The following is a 24,532-nucleotide window of genomic DNA, read 5'->3' as shown; positions in this document are numbered from 1 at the left end:
AGATCCATGCTAGCTCCAAACAAAACTCTGCTACATCTGTATTAGCAAGCAGCGCAGCACAGTAAGAAGTTTCATGGAATGAAATGGTTGGTGCAGAGCATCCACTATCCACAGTTTAGGCATTTTATGGGGGGTTACACATGCTACGTTTAGACTTGCCCAAGGAGTGAGCACCCATCAGCAGCTGGGGAACATTAGCTGCACCTCTGCAGAGCACCTTTTCTGAAAGAAGTGAAGTCTGAGAGACTCCATTATGGAGAAACCACTCCAAGGTGAATTTATTCAATGTGAATTTATGTGTGGTAAGAAAGGGTGGCCAGCAAGTTCACTTCAAAAGTTCACTCGTGATCTGAACTTCAACTCCAATACAAACGTATTTCTTAAAATCACAGCATATAACATATCCAACATCCATTTTATAACTAAATACTGAATGTCTAACACACAGAATACAACAAAATAGTTGTTGCAGTGTCTATCTCAAGTAATTCCAGAAATGACCAGATTTTTACATCAAATTCTAGTTTGTTAATCTAGATGCAAATAATTGTAGCACCTACGTTATCTTCTCCTTTTTCTTAGATGTTTATCACAGCTATATTTTACAGTCAGACTAATATTTCCCTCGTAGATTACTCCAGCTTTCCCAAAAATATGCAAGTCTTCTGAACCTAATTTCCATAATGCAATTATACATTTGGAAAGACCAAGAAAACATGCTTTTTTTCTATAGCTGACAGCTGTGGGGGAGGGAAAGAGAGGAAGATGAGAGAGATCAAACTAACTTGGGGTACAGGGTGGAAGATTTCAGTATATGCTTTCTCCAAACATTTCCCCACTTTTCCAGAGAAACAATTTATCTATAATTCTTAAAAAAAAAAGAAAATATCATTTTTTGGATCATAGCAAAGTAGCAGCCAAGGACAATGCTGAGCCACCTCACACAATATAAAGACCTATAGCATCATTTGTTACAGTTAAAGTTTTTGACGGACCTTGGCACCAGAGCTAGTTGGGAATGTACTAAAGATGGACAGGAACTGAAAAGCCATCCATTACCCATGCATTTGAATTAAAATGCAGAAAATGACAGCATATTTTCTTGTATCTGAGCCTAAACATATTTCAAGAGAATGAAAGCTTGCTATACAAAGAAATAAACTGAGAACAGCCATGGTTTTACCCACTGGAAATATTTACCACGTGTATTCTCACCACAAAGGAATGTCTTTAATTTTCCCAAGGCAAAAACTGACCCGCAGTGGAGCATATTTCACCCCAGAATCACAGGAAAGAGAGCTGTGAAGGGATTGCTTGAGGTTAAAAGTCTGCCAGTCTATCGCAGTAGCACATCAGCAATCCATGTCTATGATGAGAGGCATATGGAGCTGTCCAAGGAAGCAAGGCTTTGGACAGTCACGGATCTGACCCTGTCACGAGCTCCTTCAGCATACTCAGGATTTCAGCTCTCCGCATTTTCCGTGACAATTAACATTTCTGCAACATGTCCTAAGCTTTCACAGGATGACACTGGGCAATGAGTAGGAATATTGACACATCTACACAGAACACGTTGCAAGCTTGTCTGTAACTACCAACAGCGTGCTCAGTCGTGGCAGAGACTGCAGAAACGGGAGAGTTCCCATTTCTGCTGCTCCTTTATCAAAACAGACTTTTACTGAGGTGCAGAATTATCAGACTTACATTATAGAGACTGACTGATTCAGTAATATGCTGCTAAGTTTTAGTGCCAGCAAAATCACTCATGTAATAAAACAGATTACCAGTAAGAAGTTCAAGAAGAAATCTAACATATTCCTAATATGCTGCAAAAATTCAACATTTAGAATTACTGATACAGATTTGGTTTATATACCTAGGAGCTTAAGAAGCTATGTCAACAGAGAGACATTTTTCCTCCCTCGTTTTCTTGTCTAGTCATTTATGAGATTCTAAAAGCAAGATTTAAAAAGAAAATGTGCAAGAAAAAAACCCACAACAGAATAATAGAAAAAAATTAATTATCAGATAACACACATGCTAGCACTGAGAAAAAAAGGCACAAAATTCTGAGATAGCACAATTGCTGATCTAATGTTACATCAATTGTCAAGATATTTCTTCCTAAGACACCCAGAGATTGCAAGTGCAATGTGCCTTGTTTTGTCAGCCATAAAACAAAACATGGTTAAAAATGACTTAAATGGCAGTTTCAGAACTCCACGAAAAGAAAGAACTTCAGACTGGAACCTACAAGTTCATGTGGTTCATTGGCCAAATAACAACTTCCCGAGTTCACAGCTTGTCATGCAGTCACTGGTGTATATAGCAGTAAGAGTGCTATGAGGAATGAGATGCTGATTATCTTAAATATGGATTTAGAGACCTAATATTTGGCCATTGTTAATACAAAAGTCATATGAAAACCTCTTAAAGACTGCAACTGCAAGCATGCAAAAGTTTTTAAAATATCTTTTAAAAATTACGTTATCTAAAATAGATATGCCTTGATCTACTGAACAGTCTTTGTTAACAGCTATGCCATAGACATTAAATCAGAATAAAAATATTGTAAGCATGGCTGACTTACAACATATTTTTTAATTTTGCAGTTTTAAGACTGGATAACAGATAACACTGTAATATTACATTCTTTGTATTATATAACTAAGTGGGCAAAATGAAGTCATTTGTGGCTGACAGCTTTCAGTGTCCATGGGACACAAAGAGTGAACAAAGTAAGCAAGGCTGTTAGTTTTATAGACATACATAAATACAATCTCTAGCCCTATTTTGGTTTGTCTCAAGGTGATGCCTTAAAATAATGTTAGCAGCTAAACACCAGGTAGGTATCTTGATTACGTACCCATTACTATTCATACACTGTTGCTCTTTCTCTGCCCACTAGAAGCACAGAGCTCACCCTGAAAGTTCAAAGACAATTGTCATTAACAATGGGACAAAAATTCCACCTTGAATCTCTAAGCTGACGGTATTTTCCATATCTCCTCTGTACTGAAGAATCTTGCACATATAAACAGGTAATAAAGGTTACAAGCTACTTATAAAACAGGTTACTCAATTACACTAATTTCTATTCAGAACATTCTCTTTTTTTATCAGACTATCAAATCATTAGCTCATGAGCATGAAGCCTGATAAACTTACTTGCTCCTGCTTCTCAAAGCAGAGGACACTTTCTGAATCTCATTGTCTGGAAATTACCAGATGGTAATCACTACAAGGTAATTTCCAGCCTAAATTTATGTTTTGTTTTGAAAGAAAGTCCCTGCTCAAAGCAGCACATTCTAGTTCAAGCCCAGACTGTTTCCTGTTGTCCCCTCCACTGATGTGAGGAGGCTTCAAACCTTCTGAGTATTGGGGCTGTGACTAACGCCTAGCTTTCACTGCATACACAGTTACCCCACAACCCTCATCCTCCTTTTCTGTTAAGCATTACAACTGAAAAATCTTTTAACATTCTTGAACCTGCTCATCCAGCAGTAAAAACCTTGAATTTACAAAGAAATGGCATCATCACTACAGTGCAAAATCAGGAAGAAAATTCAAAACTAGTTGGGTGGAGTCAAGCTTTGATTGTATCTGTAGCTGGTAATCAAGATTTAACCTGGATATTCACCTGACAAGTACAGTCATGGGTTAAAACAGTCTCATTCATTGCAGTTGAAGGTGAGAATATCTGGGTCAAACTTATGTTCTTACCCCTTCACACTCACTCGTCAATTCATACCTGATGATTGTATCTCTTCTATCACAAAAGAGGCAGCATGAATCCAGAAACATTCCTATTTAAGATGTTATGAACTATTTCCTTTTTTTTTCTTCTTAGATCCTTGATTGGGAATCTGACCATGGTAACTGCCCAGTACAACAGTCTGCAAGGCATCCGTGTGAAATATCTGTACTCTTTAACTAAAGCCAGGCAGGATGACCACATAGCATCATAACCCCAGATACTGACGGCAAAAAAAGGTTGCCTTCAGCTTATTTCTGGGAACTTGGAGGGCTTCAAGTGAACAGAGAGCATCGTGGAGAAGTCAAGCCCACTCTGTCAGTAAGGTGTACAAGACACAAGACTAAGACATGAAGACAGAAGCAGAATGATAAAGTGGGTGGGACCTTCCACAAGTGGGAAATAATATTCCTTACTTTTGGCCAGGGTCTGAACTCCAGGACCATCAGACTTAAAGTCAAATTCATCTGGACAAAGTGGGATAAGCAGCTTGCACTCCCCTCCACCCAGCAGCAGCAAACTCCTCAGCTTGTCTCACCAAACCAGGTGGCACAAGTACTTTCTTCAATGACCAGGGAGACACTGCTAACCCTGAAGTGTAACCAAGTTTTATGCTTTTTTATTTACCTGTGATAAGCAAAACCCCTCTGAAGATTACAAGATGCAAATACAAGTGCTAAAACATCAACTCACAAGTCTCTGAAGATGCAAAGGCTCTTCAAATACCACCCTATTGTCTATTTACGTGTGCATTTAGATCAAGATGTTCTACTCCTGTTCCCTGGAGTTTCTGCTGGTGCACATGGACAGCAGGGGCTGGATTTCCTTTTCATTTGTATTACTGGCCAGGTGCATGATATTTTTATCTTATGCAGTGCAGTCACACGATTGCACACACGCAGATTGTGCGTAACGGGTTGGTCCCACTGGAGAGACATTGCACCTAGCACGAAGTGTTGCAGTTACAGTTTTCAGTAAAGCAGTGTATAACTTTACAGGTCCTTGACATCCCACAGCCTGTGCAAAGCCACTGTGCCAGCAGGGCTCTGCGACCCTCAGACACACTCAGAGAGTACTTCCACAACACCATGCTCTGCATCCAGGGTCTGGAACAGCATGCGCTGTGAAAAGGGTTATGAGAAGCTGCAAAAGTAAGTGGTATTAAAATAAATGGTGCTTCCAAGATGTTCCTTTCTTTTTAAGTCATTTGTCATTTACAGTATTTTGTTTCCCTTGAATGTCTGTGGGAACTAGTATTGCTACTAACTTTTCCCTTTAATGAGGTCCGTCCTTTCAGGAAAATGTTGTGGGAGAAAACAAAATGGTGAGGCTTTCACAAACAGATGCACAAACACACAGAAAAGACAATAAATACAGAAATGTTTATTAGCCAGTCTCCTCCTCAAGACCTTGCAACATGAGTTGCTGAACTGAGCCAACAGAGGAGTAGACAAATAGTTATTTCAGTGGCCAGAAACCTATGAAAGAGGAATAATAGAGCATTATGCTACATGTGCTCAGAACAGACAGAACGACTCTTGGGGAAGCAGGAGAATAAAAGCACAGATAAGACAAAGAGTCTGGAAGGAAGCCAATGTAATACAGCAAGAAGAAAAAGGTAAGGAGGAGAGAAGAAAAAAATAGTCCAAGTCAGCCCCTTGCCTTCACACAAATGGGCAGTGATGTGTATCTGATTTTTATCCTCCAGAAGTGGCAGCAGGTTGAAGATTATTACTAGGACCTACAGAGCCCCAGGTTGCTTTTACCAGTCTGGGGCCTGGGACCAATGCATTCTTTGCCTCTGGCCACACAACTGTCCTTTTGTGCTCTTCTGGGGCTGAGTAAAGAAGTTAGCATCAATAGTTATTGATACTCACACCCTTCTGAAATGAAAATACTAGATTCAACTTTACTGCACTATTATTTGAGGATGTGTAAATATGGAGGCATCCCCACCTCAGTTACATTCATACCATCAAGCTCTTCATCACAAACACAAGTGTAGAAACTTCAGCATACATAATTGGCAGAAACTCCAGAAATGAGCAATTAAAAGTAGCAGAACCCAAACATCTCCCAAAGGAGAATCATTCTGATTGCCATCACCTACTGCAACTTCTTACGCCAAAGTACACAAAATTATGAATATTAAAAACTACAAATAACTTATTGTTAGAATTACAATGAATTCTTAACATAACGTTTACTTACAGAAACCTACATAATGCGCCATAACAATGACCAACTCATACTTTCTCTATAGGTTTCAACATTTTACTCCACCATTATTTCAGAAAATACTGAAACTAACTTTTTCTTCATTCTATAATATTGCAGCCTGACAGCAAACATACTACACAGCACTGCCTTTTGAAACCCTGAAGATGGATTTATGTTCACCAGACTTTAAACAGCCTTTCTAATGGCCACCCATCAGATAGTCATGTAGTGGGGAGTTCTGACTGCCTTTGTGTGGGATCTCATTCTCATGTTGCAGCACGTACTTAAAGAGCAAGAACTTTTTCCCAAAGGAATTTTGATGTCCAACTCCCTTTGAAGCCTCCCTTCCTACGTATCTTTGAAAATCTGATCTTCAATTTGTTATCCATTTTCCCTTACTGCTTGGTAAGAAAATGCCTTCTCTTCTTCCTTCTGAACACTCAAAAATGAGGGCAGAAGTAGCTCCCTACTCCTAACATGAATGAAGAGTAGTTGCTTGGAAAACCACAGCTTCTTCTCTCCCCATCTTCACCTATTCTTTTCCATTCCAGATGCATAAAAGATCACCATGATGGGCCACAGGCATCTGTTTCTCACTCTGTGTTTCCATCAGAACTGATTTACATTATTTAGATAAAAGGCAAGATCACTGTAGGCAGAAACTGGATGCAGTTGTCCACTATGGAAAACACCTTTGCTACTCCTTTCAAATTTATTAATTACTCTCAGCCTTTCACCTCTGAAGTATATCTAGCAAAGTGGGCACTGTTATTGGAATAGCCACTAGCTGTCTGATAAAACTTAACGAATGACAATTTTATTAGCTTCTGTTGTTATTGTTTCTTTAACTCCTTCAGCATCAAGCCACCACAGCAATTCTCTGACAAAGGAAGATTAGAGATAAGGCACGACTACGAACATTTTGGTCCCTACTTCAATTATATATATATATATATATTTTTTTTTCACTTTAACATATTTTCTCAGGCAAGTCATACAGGACCAATATTTTAAAGGTGTCCAGTGTCTGCTGCTCCCTACAAAGGAGGGGATTTTGTGGAAAAACACTTAAAAAGGACATGGAAAAGTCAAATACTGCAGTATTTGTATCATTGGCACCACTTTGGCATGCCAGGACTGATTTTTCTGAGTGCCTTTAGCCAGACATTTTAGTGTTATTACTCTGCATTTGATCCTGGGAAATTTCCGACTGGTCAAGGTCTATAATTTCGTTGTTACTTCCCCATCACTGGTTTGAAGACCATGCTGCCTGGCCCGGAGAAGAGGAATGTTGCTTACCAAAGTGAAATTAAGCACACAAAGAGTTATTATATAAAAGCTGCATGCAGAGATTAAACTCAGACTCAATCACACAACTAAATCCCTATTCAGTGCTTTGAAAATTTACCACTAAGTGTGAAGCTAAAAATATTAGCTAATAACAGTGAGCTATCTTCCAACCACATCCTCTCACAGAACATCAATAAGAGACAAGTCTGAAAATGTGCCTTAGAGGAATTAATGAACATTTGTTTGAAACAGGGCCATTTCACTTTGGGACAGGGTTTTGTTTTTTTCTTCCTTGTTTCTTTTTTACCTCCTCCTCATCTAGTGAACATATCCTGCACTTCAGGGTATGGAAACCTGCCGAAATCACACCCATAGTCAAATCAAATTTAACATATCTTTACAAGATATTTATAACATGCAAATACCTAGAGGCCCTATTTCTTGTTCACATGAAGGTACCTTATGCCAGAAAAGAAGGGTTTTCCTGTTAGTGAGCATGAGCGCGTAGTAGACTAGAAGCCAGTTTCACATACTATATTTAACATGTGAATGTTCAGCAACCCACATCTCCACTCCACATGCAAAAAGCAAGCAAACCACACTGCAGCATTTTAAGAAAGGTGCTTGGCAAGCCCTTACAACCGCATCCTTACAACCTGCCACTTGTGCCTCAGCAGGATTCTGCTTCAAGAATCTCAGAAAAAAAAAAATTTACTTCACCCTTCATTAAAAAAAATACATGAAACCCTTACTTCATTCACTCCATTTTTCCTTAAGCCTGTTTAGCAGCTCAAGGAACCCAAACCAAGCATTTTCTTAAGATAAAACAGATTAACAGTAAAAATTCCATCTTCAGATTCTTAGGCATCTGCTTCACTCACAAATTTTGTCTCTTGGCACACATTTAATTCAGAAATAAATTATTCTGTTTCTTTCACAAACTTTTCCTTATTTGCCACTTAAGAGCAATCAGAGACAGGAATTTTCAATTTAGAAAGTTTAGACCAGAATCGCCAAGCACAAGCTATTTCTCAGAACGCTATCTGGACAACATCTGAAACCACATGCTGAATGCCCACGCCTGCTGTGCCCACCACAGCCCCCCAAACCTGCAGGGCTCTGTGTGCTAGGGCTTAGCAACCAGTCTGCAGTGCTGAGGAGGGTCATGTCACCTGAGGGAAAATTGCAAACAAAAGAAAACCGTTTGGCTTCGACTCAGAAGGGAAACACAGATTGCAAGTTACAGCTTTCTGGGTAGAATTCACTCCAAATTAATAAACATGAACTTTAAGATTCTTGTGTCAGATAAATTAGTTACTGTGGCTTAATTTACTTCCTTCAATAGACTCTGATACCCACCTAGAAGTTGGGATATTACTTCCAAAATTATTTGCTACCTGAGGTCAGTGAATGACTAGATACAACATACAGCTTGCTTCCTGTCAATCTAATATTAAGCACCCCATTTTTCAGGGTGCATGCTTACACACAACAACTACTTAGAACAAAGTCAAGCCAGTTGATGAGCGCCTTTCAGTGTTTCAAGGAACACTCCTTATTTCTATGCTAATAAAGAACCTTCAAGTAACACAGAAGGTACGAAAGCTGGTCAAATTTACAGCAAAAGGCTTTTGTGACCTAGAGGAATTTTAATTTGAAAGGGTCAAGCAATTTTATCCTATACCAAAATAGTATACCCCTGATAATTTAATATTAAAATATGGTAATATAACTGGGTATTTAAAAGGAAGAAGACTCATCTAAGGAGATGAAATATTGTTTTGCTTGAACTACTTAACACATTAAACACTTTATTTATTCCTTAAAAAGCAAGTTTTGGGGGTTGGTGTTTTGTTTTGTTTTTTTCCAAAATGACTTAAAATTTGCTTGCTGCAATACTTTTACAGCAATAACAAAAAGTAAATTATACACAACTGGCACAAATGCCTGTTAATCTGATAACCCATAAACCCTCCTCACTACAGAGGACTCCAATTAGAATGAATAACAGAGATGTTTGGGGAATTGAAGGGGGATGACATCTGTTTGATTGACATGTGCCTTTCCTGGAAGAATGCAACGCATGTCCATAATCCTAAACAGTCTGACAGCACTAATATGACCCAGTTCTTAGGAAAAAAAGGCCTATCTTTGCTACAACAGTTGTTTAACTATACATTTATACTGAACAGTAATATTGAAGCTGTGTGACTTTTCTCGTAATGCATTAAAATCTCTATTGACATAGCTATCTAAATGTCATGTACAATCTTTCCTATTATAACCATAGAAATGTTACAGGAAAGAGTATTTTTTGCTGCTTATTATATAAAGCCTTCTGTGTTTCATTATATGTATTATTGTATGTATTATATATCTATTGTATTACTGGCCAAGCTGTTAGGTTGTTCTGCTGTTAGTATTCTATTGAGAACAAACATAACTTATAAACTGCCTGACTGCTTCTTGAAAAATAGGTATCAGTTTACCCATTGAATTACTACACCTGTTTGAATTTTGGCCACTCCATCAGAGCAGCAAGCTAGCCCGAGGAAATTTCAACACTTAGTTTTATTAGCCTACTTGAGAAAACTTCATAGCCTTAGGAGCTTGAAAAAAGGGAGAACATCAAGAAATACCCATCTAGTGAAAAACACTGAAAGACTGAGTTTTGTAGTACAACTGTAAACGCTCTTTTTTCTCATGACTAAGCTACCCTTTCAGGTTTTTTTGGAGGTTTTTTCAAGCTCCGCACATACTACCTGCTCAGTCCATTCAAACTAAATGGAAGGAAGATAAACCTGGAATGAAAGCTATTGCTGAAACTTGATAAGAGTAACTACTGATAAACATTGATCATCGGCTTTCCACACAATATTACATAAGCACAGAACACCTAAAATAGTAAAACATTTTCTCTATGTAGCTTACTTACTGCAAGAACATCAATGCAACAAGAAGAAAAAATAAACTATGAAAGACTAAAAATAATGGTGGCTCACCTTCTGTGCCATTGGGTGTCATGGAATTATTATTTATATGGGAGTTATCAAGTTTTGGACCACTGGGGGATTCACTACTACCACTTAGTCGTCTATGTGGGCTGGCTAGATCCTGCATTTCCATAGACCTGAAAATAATATGCAGCTAGTTTTAGTGACATATTCAATATGAATTACCTATATGAGATGCAGCTTGCTATTAATCAACATCCTGAAAACAGCAAAAAATGAACAGCTTCTCTTAACTTGGTCATTTCTACTGCAAAACGCATTTGTAGCCCTCCAAAATGTGACTGACCAGTTACCATAATTATTTTTGCAGCTTCAAACAGAATAAACCTTAGATATGAAGTACTGTACTTTAAACAGTTGTGTCACCTTGTATTTTTAAGGTACGTGAAAAGACAGAATCACCAATATATGAAGACGTACATCCTCTTAAAAACAAATTAACACTCTGCTTTTTCAAGATTAACCACTCAGTGGCAATATAATGGGCCTCCAAACCAAATAAAACACTTGAAGCAATTGTGGAAACCTATCATCTACTGACAGGGAATGAGATATTCCTGATGTATGTGTTTACTCTGGCAAACTACTTAATTGTTCCTCTGTTTCCGTTGAAACAAATGCAGCATTAAAACATTATTATGTCTGCTCACTTGTTTGCTTTGTGGATTACATAAAGCGTGCCCAATTGAAAAGGGATATGACCAACATACAGTGGATCCATATAGGCGTTAGTATGCCTTAGCACTCTGCTGTATCTCTACAGCTGTCGCTTAGTCAGAGAGCAATTCCGATTCAAAGCAAAAATTACACATTTATAAAGCACACAAACAGCTGAATATTTCCGATTTGTGTTTTCAACAGCCTTATATAAAAAAGCCCAGAGCCGTGGCCACCATGACATATGTTGGGGAAGCTTATGATTGAAGTGCCCAAACCTTTCATTTCTTTATACCTAAAACTTTTGCTAATGTTATTTGATGTACTCAGTCTAAGTAATTGCTCCCTGTAGAAGTTTCATAGGTTATTCTGCCTCCAAGGCATTTGAATCAGTAATTTTTCATTTTTTAAAAAAATGCTTAGGCTCTTTTAAAGACTATAAAATTATATAAAAAAATTCCTCCCACCGTAATGTATAAATATCCTTAAGCCTAAGTGTCATTTCAGCTATGAAGCTTTCACATTCTGAGATTTTATCACAAGCTCTACACACAAATCCTTCATTTTGCATTTAATTACCTAAACCAACCTACACATAAAGAAGGATGATATCACAATGACTTTGAAAAGCCAGTATCTAACATAAAATCAAACAATTTAGTAAAGAAGTGGACGTGCTCCAGGTTTACAGACTAAAAGCGAAGCTCGAGCACTTACTCATCTGCTTAATGTGGAAAACATGGATAAATATTTACTTGTCACCTGAAGTTAAAAAAGGGAACAAAAGCCTTGCAGAAAAATAGCAAATGTCAATCAAATGCTTACCTGCAGCTTGTCGAAACAGCAACATCTGAACTGGTTTGGGACTTCCGCACCTGTAAACCAGGGAAAGAAACAGAAGCCTCTATTACTCCACTTTACTATGAGGACTTAATTTAAAGGAAGGATATTACTGCGGATGACAACTCTGTCCTTTAAAGCCAAAAGGAGAGGAGGAGGGCGCAGTGCCCGTGAAAGGCATATTGTCTTTAAATTGAAGGCTCAACTGTTGTTTCCCCGGCAGGTCTCTCTCCCTCCTCCCCGTGCCGGGGGACGGCGGCCAAGTGACGGGATAGTGATTCATCAGGGGCCCGTGACAGCTGCAGAGGCGCTCACTCCTCCCATGGCACAGAACGGCACGGCACGGCTCTGCCACGCACCCCCACAAAGGTAACCCCACCACGCCACTCCAGCCCTGAGCTCCCCACCATCCTCCACCCCTCTTGCCTTTTGCTATTGCTAGCTATCTTTTCCTCCCATCCCCTTAACTCTTGACAGCTTCTTGCCCTCATCTCATTGGCTTTCCTCTTCCTACGCTCTTTGCCATCCGTCCTCTGCACCTGGGCAACAGGGAACCCACAAGTCAGCTCACCCCAAAGGTGAGGGGTGAAGAAAGCCAGAGCGGCTGACATTAATTTGGGGGGGTGGGGGGACAACAAGGGGCAGATCTACCTATGGTAAAGATCTTCAATCTGTGACAAACAGTATTACACAATTATCTCCAAAATGAGCCCATCTCCAGCTGGGGTGAATTAAAACAAAAACCCCACACATTACTGCACAAAGTTGTACTTGTAAAAATTCCAGTCGCTAATGAGATTTCTGATAAAATGACTTGAAAGAACATTTCTGGCTAAATAAATAGGAGGAAGCTGTAGCATTTACCTCTGAGGTCACTCATCAAGGAAAGGAATCTGGTTCCACTGGGAAGCCCAGCAATAATTTTCCAGCTTAATAAAATGACTCCTTTTATAACTCAGGTGAGTAATAGATTTTCATATCCTATTAGAAAAACACCATTGCTTTGCTAACAGACTCTTCTCTGTACCCAGTAACGATTGTCAGCAGATGATAAAATTCAGGTAAAGGTCCTCTGCTAGACGCTGTTAACTTAAAAGCACACAAAAGTTTCTCCACGCAAGGTATATATTCTCTTAATGTCTGCACTGAGAATCCTTCATGTGCGTTTGCATTCGACCTGAACTGACATCTCCTAAATGATCACAGAGCAAAGACAAGAGAGATGAGGCATTTTAAGTGCCATAAAAATCATCCAAGCAAATCCTACTTATGTGTCTGTAGGGTTTTTGTTGGTTTTTTTTTTTGTTATTTTTAATCACAGACAGAATTACTACTAGCAAGAGTAAACAACTCCTAGGGGCAGCCAAGCAATGCAGAACATTACAAATGATGTCAAGAAGCATACAATAATGCATGCTGAAAAACATCAATCTTTTTATAACTGGGTACTTAAAGTACTGCATAACATGCTTTTCAATACATCATTGCATGCCAAATCAAACTAGATGAGCAGATACATTCAAAACTGTGCATTTTGTTCTAAAGATTTTTTTTTCCCAGTTCTTTACCCCAGAAACTGCAGCAGAGTGCCTTAGGATATATTTCTGCTGCTACTTCTAAACACCTGGAAAAAATTATAGGTGAGAACTAAGTTTGCTTACAGAGCTATCTTCACTCCCTTTTGCACAAGATCCTTAAAAACATATCTTTTATGATAGTAAAAATCTTCCTTTTTCAAATAGAAGCTTTAATTCATTGATATTTTCCAAAGTACCCTACAGTTTTATTTGTTCTTCACTAACCCCTAAAATACATTTAATCCTATTTTATTTACCCAAATTAAAGCCAATAATAACTTCTGTACACTTACAAATATATATACACACACGTGCATGTGTGTGTATGATGAGAGAGATTTCATTTACAGATTCATGGGAAAGGGCAAAAAAAAAATAATGCAGCTCATTCAAAGTGAATTAAATATATACCTTATTTGTCTGCTAACACTCCATGATTTGTGAAAGTTCATATCCACAATCTTCATTTTCATTAGACATACTTCAGATATATTCCTTTGTGTCTCAAGGATTATTTAAACCATGTGTTGCACGTTACCATATTTAAAAATGACTCTTTAATCAAAATAACTTTAAAACAACTAATCCTCACTTAGGCTGGTCAGCTGAATCCACAGAGTGGTCCAGGAAAAATAAATCTACTCTCAAGAATGCGAATGCAGACAACAATTAGACACAGATGTGAGTGAAATTAGTTACAGTTTACAAAATGCTACACTTCACATGCTTTCAGTTTTTTATGTGTAGTGCAAAATTACAACATAGTAAGGAACCACACTTATGACGACCAGTTCATAGAATAAAAACATTTCTGGGTGGCGTGTGCTTGCTCTCATATACTCTCCCACTTTGCCAACAGATTTCTGGATAACTGCAACATAACTCACATATCAAACAAAAAAATGAAAGAAAAAAATAAAATTAAATGGCCTTACCCAGTCAGCCAAAGGGGCACATTAAATAAATAAATAAATAAAATCAAGAGGAGAAAAAAGGAGCTGTCACTCACCCTTCATACTCTGCACTCTGCTAAAACTAAGAAATGCTTTGTATGCTAAATGACATACACATTCTCCTTGATACCTCAAAAACATTACTGTGCATAATTTGATTGTTGTAAGTAACATTCCCATCATTCTCCTTAATACATATTGCAAATCTGGGCACTACATGGCGAGAAAAAAAGGACAATGACAGCAAAGCTACTTAAAATTCATCCAGTTAAGAATCTTAAATCAGTAACATCAAATTCTGATTAGTTAATGAGGTCTTTTAAGTTTGCCTTTTTCCTAATTAAATTTATAATTCTTCACAGATGTAGGTTTTGTTGATGTTCAATTTGTCTCTCTCATTTTGTTAAACCTCACATAGTACTCCACCAATCCATTGAATAGCCACATTAAATCTGTTAATACCATGCTCTTCAACCCCAGAAATTATTTCCAGAAGGCAAACTTGCTTTGAGAGATCATCAAACAAGACTTAAGGTACACATTTTATCACATTTTCCCTACCACAGAGCTCAGGATGCGGAGGAAAATTCATGACTTTTGCACTGTTTATTATACTTTGCTAAATTACAAATCAAAAGCATCTGACAGAAGATCATGTATGAAGCCAAAAAGTTAATAATGTTCTGTGAAAAGTAAACTGTAAATGGGAAGGGATTCTAAATTTCAGCAGCACAAAGCAAATAAAATGTAGGTACTTGTCTAAATTACAGGTTTTCCACAGCATTTTTGCTTGCTATGAGCAATTTTATTTTTTTTTTAATGGCTATAATTTAAAACATTTTTCCAGCTGAAAAGAAATTTTCTAAGTGAAAATAAGAAGTTAACCCAGAAAACTACAGCCAACACACGCGCTTCTTCTTAAAGTACGGTTCTACTTTAAAGGAGCACATTTCAAAGACAATGGCAGTTTTCAAATCAGTGTTTCTCCTTAGGAGATATATATATATATATCTGTCATTTTTAGCAAGGGGTGGAGGGAACAAGAGAAAAGGAATTTCTCCTAGAGCAGCACTCTTTGCCTCCTTAAAAGCCCTACCATCAGTATCTACAGACATAATGGCTTCAACAGCCAAAACGTTACAAAACTAAAATGCAAATTGGCTACAAAAAGGCACCTTGCTGGCAACACATAAAACTTCGTAATACTTTCACTCTTCCAATAATCCTGCTGCTGGGTTCTAAGTGAAGAGGTAGGGCTTTTTCACTAAATACATCAAAGACAAATTGCACTTATTAAAGCAGAAGCAGGTAATTACAGTTATTTCATTTTTAATTACTAGTTTATATTCTTTTAAAAGTGCTATCCTGCATGCTCATTTCATACATTTATGAATGAAACATTCCGAAACCCCACTACTTTCTTCCCTTTAAGAAAGAAGTACTACAATGTGACAATGCTCCTATTATGACCAGCCATTTAAGAATGTCTTTCTCCTTTTCCAAGACTTTTTTGGCTCCCGAGAAATATTTAATACTTATTGCAATTTAAACAAAATGATTACTCATTCTTTTTTCTCTCTGCTCTCCAAAGGCAGAGCATGACTCCAGCTGCCTGTCACTGCATGGAATTGCTGAGAGAGTATGGCTGCTCATTTCCAGACCCTACCAGGCCTTGGGAAAACTCAGACGGCAGCGAAGTGCTTGGCTAAAGACTACATACTTTGGGTTTGTGAGCAACATGTAAAATGCTGGGTGCATGTCTGTTTATATACACAAAAGCATATAATGTCTATAAGCACACATATACATATTTTCAGATATATCTATGCATTATGAATCTCTTCTACACCCCAACCCAGCAGTCTATGTTCCGGCAGATGCTTTGCAAACCATCTCAGTATGGCATGGAAAAGATTCGTTATACATGGTATCTAACGATAAAGTCTTCCAGTGGTACACTGCACGGCATTTCTTATCCCAAATTTCTCTCTGTAGTCACTTCTAAATTGAAGCAAACTACATGAAATACACTATCCTTTTTGTTGTTTTTTTTTTTTCCCTGAAAATTTTTATTTCTTCTGCTTGCCTGGTTATTAAATGTTTATTAAAAACAAACTAACAATCCCAACCACCTTCTAAGAAGCACTTTTAAATGCACTAACACCTTTACTTCTCCAGAACAAACCCTTTGGTGCAAGGTACAGTCCTCGCTCTTGCTGGTGTTTTGTCAGAAACACCGAGAGAAATACACACGTAGGGATGTTCTGTGGGGCTCGGTTGCTCAAAAGCAAGAGGTAAATGTGATTTCAAAAGGTCTTTAACTTCCTCGTTCTAAGACCGTCGTTCTATCTAAGCCACCTAAAATGTCAATAAACGTCAAATATTTCAGTTGTATAGATGTTTATTCTGTCATCTTGAAGAGTTCTCCTGTGGGGATCTGTGTGTTTTCCTTGGTGTTTGGGAAATTTAAACATATTAAGCGAAAGGATTTCCTGCTTCAGAAAGCGCTGTCAAAATCTCTGTCGGGCATTCTTCCTCCCAATTTTTTCTTTCTTTTTCTCACGCTCTCCTGTCTCTTTCAGAAAGGTTTCTGACTCTACGTGCCTATTCCTCCCCGCTCCAGTTCCCCATTTAACATCTCACCGTCACGTCGCTCCTATCTGCCGAGCCATTAGCACTCTAGGAAATCAAACCGGAGGAATCCCCAAACCCGGCTGATCACAGTAAGCAGAAACGCCTAATGTCTGCTTGGTGGGAAGCCTGCAAACCCCGGCCTGAAACACAGCCAAAATTAACTCCTGCACCCATTGATTTATACTGGGACGGCAGAGAGTCCCTACGGCTGCGGAACCCGCTCGGGGCTGTTCTGCCACCGGGCTTTTCCTTCTCGTTTCCTCCCCTGTCCTCCTCTCCCTCTGCCCCGCGCCGCCCGCCTGTACTCACGATGCCGGGGCGCGCCGTCTCCGCGCCGCGCAGTCTCCGCGCTCGCGGGCTCACAGGGCGGCGGCGGCGGCGCCTCCCATGTCGCGGCGGGGCAGGCGCGCCCCGGGGCGAGGGCCGGGACTGGGGCCGGAGCCGGAGAGGAGCGGGGCGGGCGAGCAGACAAAGCCGCGGCGGAGGAGGCTGCCCCCAAGCCCGCCGCCTGTTCGCTCAGCCTCGTGGGTCTGACCAGGAGCGCCTGGGGGCACGCCGCCGCTCCGCGCCTCAGCTCCTCACTCCCCTTCTTCGCCTTTTTTTTCCTCCTTTCCTTCCCCCCCACCCCCCCTTCTTCTCTGGGTTTTGTTTTTGTTTTTGTAATGCAAACCGCAGCTATTCTCTTGTCCCAACCTTATTGGCTTAAAATCAACAACTGCAATGAGGCTTGCGCGATCTGAAGTCAACCTTCCTGCTTGGGCTAAACGCTGCCGCGCTCCGCCGGCGGCTCGGAACCAGCGCGGGAGCTGAGCGCCCCTGGCCGCCAGTTGCCCCCAGCCCGCAAGGAAAACCCCCTGTTTTTCTGCGCCTTCTTCAGCCTCACCCCAGAACAATTAATGAATCCCTCGGGTCCTCCCTCATTTAAAAAGCTTAATTGTGCGTAGATGCGTCCCCTCTAGAAAACTGAGTTTAAACAAAAGCCGTACTAACAGAATAACTGGAATTAAACCAACATTCTATCAATGAGAGAATCTAAATAAGGATACTCACAGAGGCTCTTAGGCATACAATCGGCATGCATGTCCGGACACGCAGTTTTGATTGGATATGTAACAGTTTTGTTCTTAAATATCTGAGATTCTTGCAACTTTGTAAAGAAAGGGTCTGCTAAAACAATTTAAGCCAGCCTTCTCCGATTTAAATTATTTATTAAATAAAGTATCTGGAACTTTTTAAACGGTTTAAAACATGCAGATATGTTAAGTATCTGTGCCCTTAAAACCAACTGTAAAGATGGTAAAATTTGCATTTTAAATTATTACTACACACCCACTGAAGTTTTCAAATTTATAACTGTGGAAAGGCCCTTTTCACAGACCTTCCAAACACTCCTAAAGAAGACAGCAGCAGTTGCATTAAGTAACAGTAACTCTTCAAAGCTTAGCTTTTAAGAATCAATAAGTAATTAAGTAATTTAATTAGTACACCATTAAACTGAAATGGGTTTATGATACATTTCTATTACAGCACTTTCAGTTGCTCATAATTCAAAAAAAACTCTTTTAAAGATATATACATTATGCTACAAAACATCCTAACGTACACAATAGCTAAATTTGACCAGGGTTCTCTGGAGCAGTTCCACTCTCTAGGCAGTATCTTTCAATTCATGTAACACTGATTTTTCTACACTTTTTCAGTATACGTAATACAAATATGATGAGGAAAACAGCATCATGGTTTGCAGTACAAAAAAAAAAAAAAAGAAGTCTTAATACTATGCCAGATCTACAGCACTAAATGAAAAAAATACTGTAAAAATAGATTGAAACAGTACTTTTTTTCTTTACAAAAATCCGTGGTTATTCACTACTAGTATATCCTTACCTTCAATTAACTAATCTGTGAATGAAAGCAATACTTCTAGAGGAGAAATGTCTTCTGGCTACTACATCCCAGTAAGCGAGACATTATTTTGTAGCAAGTACATGGGGAATACTTCAGGAAAGCAGATCAGTTTGCAAAGCTACAAATGAACCTCGAGCTAAAAAGACACCTAGGATTTCATCTTGTTTAGTGGAGAAAAGGGATCTCGGGACAGCCACACACCATATATGGGAGACCGGGTCAAAATAAACAGCTTTCCATTGGGCCCGTCCTCGTCGCCGGCACAAACACAATCCCTTTGCTTCTCTGTAGTCACAGACCACGTCTTGCACCAAGAAAACTATTTATGATGTTCCACATTAAACTGTGAACGAAATATAAATTACTCATTCCAAAGACATGCAGTTTTGTCAGGTAAAATTCACTGAAATCCTGAAATAAAAGGTGATGCAATCATTCTGAACTATGTGCTTTTTGGAATAGCCATGATCCTCTGGAAAATGCTTACCACTGAAGTCTTTACCAGTGTTAATAAGATCATTTTAAAACCCCTACTGAATCCTAGATAAAGACACATATCTTGCTTCACTGTCTTTAGAAGCCCCATCTGTTAGATGAAAAAGATCAAGCACATAATTTCAGGAAGCAGAAGCTCTATTTCTTTCAAAAAAAAAATAAATAGAAAAATATCATATTGTTGTAACTCAAAACACTTTCTCAAGTGTCACTCAAAAACAGTGACACTTAAATGATGCTAAGGAAATCAAAGAATGACTTTTAAAAAAATATAACTGCAACTTCCAGTGATGCATGTGCATTCCTGCAGGAACCTATTTCATTCCATATTTGAAAAAAAAAAAAACAAAAAACACCCAAACCAAAACAACCCAAAAATAGCACAAATAGATGAATAAATTTTCTTGTTTTAAATGTAAAGCTTACTGAAACAGGTTTACTGTTGGTCAGAGGTTTTAGTCCCTAATGGCAGTTTTGTCTGAGTAATAACTTCAGGAGTGTGCCCAGTCTGTATTTAATTAAACTAAAACAGATCCCCCCACACACATAACAGGGCTTGATGATGTGATGATAAACACAGGATAAATTACACAGAGGCTAAGATGATCAGGAAAAGGGTGTTGATGATGCATTGCAAGAAAAGAATCGGCTTTGAATTTTTAATCTCTTCTGTAATATGGCATGTAGGCAGTATGGGAACTGAAGCCATATAAATGATCCAGATAAGGGATATAAGATAAAGTGGGGTGCTCTGTGTTTATACAGCCATCAAACAGTGTCTTAAAGTTCTTTATCTGATGTCTGAAGATTGGACTTCAGATTAGTGTATATCATTACCCCATGGTATGGTCTAACCTATGAACTTATCCTACAGCTGATACCATGGACCAGATCCTCGTTTGGTTTAAGTGAGTACAGTTTTTTTTTTATTTCAATAGCTAATCTAATAATGCCAGCTGAACACCGCACCTATTTAAAACCTGTTTGAAAGAGCTTTGTTTACTTAGCTTTTTGGTTTTGTTCTTCCAACAAACTGCATACCAAATCAGTGAAGTCTGCATTGTTGATCACTGGCACCCAACATCAATTTTAAACCACAATTGCACTAACACTGGGTTTGGAACAGAGATTTCAGTGGGATTTGTATATGTTAGTGTCATGCCTGAATCTGCCCTGATTCTGCATTCCTGCTGATGCTGCTGGCATCTCAAGAGTCATAAGAAGAAAAGGACAGGACTAATATGTAATATCAAATGCACAACAAGATATTGGGTATATTTTTATAACTATTACTCATGCAACATATTTTTTAACTCTGTGTGCAGTGTCACACACTTGCTGTAGAACAAGAAAAGTGTGTCTATCTTGAACACAGTATTTACTGGCTGCTTAGATGCAACTATTATCAGTTGTGCTAACAATTAAGAAAAAATAGATACAAGACGGATATGGAACAGTAGACTGTTTGCACATTTGTCTCCAAACAGTAAATGCTACTGAAATATTCAACATTAGAAATAGGTCCTAAAGACCACACTTCACTAAAGCAGAAGATGCACCCCATAGCTCCCGAAAGCCACCCCCGGCTCTTCCCGTAACAACTGCAATGCAACGTCAGAACTCTATGAAGCCGGCAATATCCCTCCTATGTCTCCACACAAGTTTTATCTTACACACAGCAGCTGTTGCCTAGAGACATCCCTGGCTGGAGCAGAAGTTTGCAGCATTTGACAGGAGCCCTTATTGTCTCATGCTGCTCACGTGAGCAAAAGTAGAAAAACCTTGGTGGATACAACCAAAAAAAAAGTGACAGAAATCTACCATTTTACCTGCTTTGTTTATTAGCGTGATTGAAAAGGCCAGTTTAATTCTGTTCTTTTAAGATACACTGGATAAAATTAATAATGAATTAAGGTCTATGTGTAATACGTTATAAGAAAAGGTACATGCTGTTAACCATCATCCTTAGTCAAAATGTGTATAAACTGCTGGCCCCAATGACTTCCTTGCCAGTTTACGTGCAATTGCACTTGTTTTTACTCAGCAACTTCAGTATGAACTTCAGGATCATTTTGTATACTTCAAAATAGTAGTCTTTATTAATCTTCAGTAGATACTGCTTTAGCTTTTTGAAAGAACACATAACTTCATATGTTCTGAAATCACCCTTGACAACTGTGATATAAATAACGATTCTATGATTCTATGATTATATATATATATATGGTGATCAAAGTCTAGTTTGTTAGCAAATACCTTAGAGTTTCTCAGTTTTTCACCAAATCATGTTGTTTTCAGTACATTCATTGCATCTTAAGAGCATTATGTAACAGGAGAAAATATATTTCATATATACATATGTTTATAGACACAGTGTAAAATATAAATATTTTCAATACTCAAACTGCAAAATAAATATGTAGTTTGGCACTTATGGAGCCAAACTGGGTGAGGTGAAGGTGAAGGGAAGATTTCCAACATGAAGGTAAGTTTTAAATGCATCTAATACTGTCACCTCTCTTTTGGTACTTTGTAAGACCCAACTGAAAACCTCCTACATCACTTTTCTCTTCTAGAAATCTTATGAAGTTAATTATGTTTATGATCACCACAAAGAATACTGATATATTTAGGAGTCCAGACCTTCTGGAGTAGATGCTCTACCCAAAAGTGATGGCGTTCCTCTTCCCTAAAGACTGAGCCACCAGTCTGTGACACTCTGAGGAGAGAGAGCTCTAAGATCTCTTGATTTAAGAGTAGTGTTGTAGCTTTTCTAACTACAGTAGCTTTCATTGAAGCAATGCCTTAACTATTAAAATTTAAATGACTTTAAATTACTTTCCATTTTCTAATAAGGTTCAATAGTTTTACAAGGGTTTTTTTTTAATACCGTCTATGGTACCTAAGAACCAGTAAGAATGCCACTTTTTTTTTTTTTTTCCATAAAAACCTCAGCTCAGAAGATTCATAAACATGTTAGTAACTGTTCATAAAAGTAGTCCTGCTGAAGGCAATGTAATTATCTTCGAACAAAGTTATTTGGAGAATTAGCTGTTTGCAAGATAGGGGGTGAAATGAAAGGAGTAAATTGCAACCTGTGAGCATCTTTGAGAAAGAGCTGATTTTTCTAATTTACATTCAAGCTTTTACTCCAGCTCAGCATGGAAACATAACTGCCTAAAAACTGAAAATAATCATCCTTCGCTGTGATGTGTGAATAATAATTTGCCTACAAAAAATGAAGAAGTCAAATCAAAGGCACCAGGGATGATGATGAGCAGCTTGCTAGCACTTTTAACAGGCGATAAAAGCTATACTTGGTAGTTCCTAAGAAGATGAAGTTGCACAAAGAACGTAGTACAAATGAGAAATTACCAGGGAGCTGACAAAATAATCAAGTCCTGTTGTTCTTTAAAGACTATAAAACACAGCAATTCACACACACACCATCTTTCTGTAATTCGTCCTCCCATGACTACTTAATCCTTCCTCATCTTTCATTTAGTGCTACTAGAAAAAAGTTAGAATTTACAAACCATTGCAAATTTTTTTCACAGCAATAACTTACATTTTGCCGGTGATATAAATACAGTGCACTGTATAACATTAGTCAGCTCAGTAATACTAGACTGTCTTTTCTCCAAGTATTTTCCATTAACATGAACAAAACCACTTTTGTCAGCACCTCCAAGGTGAAAAGGGAGTTCCTCTTTGCTTTTCAGTTCTGAATTAAAGTTGTACTCAGAATTCTTAATTCTGCAAGAAAAATATGTTTGTTTGCTAACCACAGAAACAATAGGTTTATTTATTGCAAACTCCATTTTGTTATTATTTCCTAAATGTGTTCCATATTTTTTTCCTGGAGCATTATTCACGTTACTGTTCAACAGTAGATGGAGCAGTGGTACATTACTGTATTTTAGTTATTTGTGTCAATTATAGCATAATTTTTCAGCTGCTGACTTGTAGGACTGAACAGGCCAATAAAAAACAATATATAACTATTAGTTAAAGCATTTAGAATTATCAATTATTTTGACAAATAATTAACGTAAGCCTGCATTTATGACTAATATATGTGATTCATAAACACACATTCAGATCACAAACCTTGCATTAGTTGAATACAGTAAATATGTACGTCCTTAACCTTCAAACATTGTCACGATCAGGAAGGGTGAAGTATCTTCTAAAAGTGAAGTTCATAAACATTCCACATTTTGGGCCTTGTAATGAAAAGGAAAAAGCGGAAGTCTGAGTTAAAATAATCATTACAAGGGCAATTTATTTTATATTTGCATTAATTGCTTTTCCTGTAAACCAGTTTTTAAAAATTTACTACAATAAATTCTTTTGAACCTTACAGTAATTATACCATGGCCCTCATTTGTTCAGCAGAGGTTAGATTCTCACCTAACTGTAACCATTCAAAATTAAGCATTTAGCTTAAGATGATCATCCCAACCCTCATCTTCAGTTGAGGGAGGGAGACCTGCAGTCAATGTGTCTCGAGGGGGCTCGATTTTGAGGTTTCCCCTCCACATAGACACAGATGATGTGCTCAAGGTAGCTCCCAGCTTTTGATTGCTACAGCTTCCCCAGAAATCCAAACATTGCAGAACCCAACAATATAATTTCCCTTAAAAATCAATTAGGACTCAATAGCAATTGTATTCGCAGAAATTTCAACTGCCGCATGCTCTATTTTGAAACTTCGCGTAATTACCCAGAGAGTCAGACTGCCGATATTTGTTGTTACAAATCAAGGCCAGGGGAAGACTTCTCAGATGGCTTCAAAGTCCCAGTTCTCATCTCCGAGCCCAGCTCCCTCCCCCGCTTCCTTCCAGCAGCATTAACTTTTTCTCTGCAATCTCACAAATCGGAAAAAGAGTAACCTCTAAAGCTGTTTTAGACTGAAGGTCAGAATTCAAAGGATTGGTAACTTTATCCACAGAGCCTTGCAATCACATTGCTATTGGAAACACACCCAGAAGCACCAGCGATCTAGATGTTTTTATGAGGCAGTGTCAATAGGTACAAAATTTGAAGGTTGGTTGGCTTTTTTTTCCTATACTGTAAGGTTTACCAGGACTCATACTTGCAAGAGATCAAATTGCTTTTAGTTTAATGTTCTCCAAGGTAAGGGAACTGGGCTCTGTGTTACATGCTAATGAAAGCAGCAGCTTTGGT

The 24,532-nt window shown here is 38.3% G+C and overlaps 1 protein-coding gene across 1 annotated transcript in view; it reads right to left on the bottom strand.

Annotated features, from left to right (window-relative positions):
- The window catches only part of EYA1 (EYA transcriptional coactivator and phosphatase 1), a 163,608-nt gene that overhangs the window by 71,633 nt on the left and 67,443 nt on the right, over window positions 1-24,532 (bottom strand). The window contains exons 3-5 of the mRNA XM_061448299.1: window positions 11,761-11,810; window positions 10,267-10,394; window positions 8,374-8,436 (exon numbers count right to left, since the gene is read on the bottom strand). Coding sequence (XP_061304283.1) covers window positions 8,374-8,436; window positions 10,267-10,394; window positions 11,761-11,810 — 241 coding nt within the window. The remainder of the gene's footprint in view (window positions 1-8,373; window positions 8,437-10,266; window positions 10,395-11,760; window positions 11,811-24,532) is intronic.

This window comes from Pezoporus flaviventris, unplaced genomic scaffold, assembly GCF_033815535.1.
Source record: "Pezoporus flaviventris isolate CSIRO_AGI_PZ_B2104156 unplaced genomic scaffold, CSIRO_AGI_Pfla_v1 ptg000007l, whole genome shotgun sequence".
NCBI classification, from domain to species: domain Eukaryota; kingdom Metazoa; phylum Chordata; class Aves; order Psittaciformes; family Psittacidae; genus Pezoporus; species Pezoporus flaviventris.
Note: the sequence above shows the minus strand (reverse complement) of the source record. Positions and strands in the feature narration are given on the sequence as shown.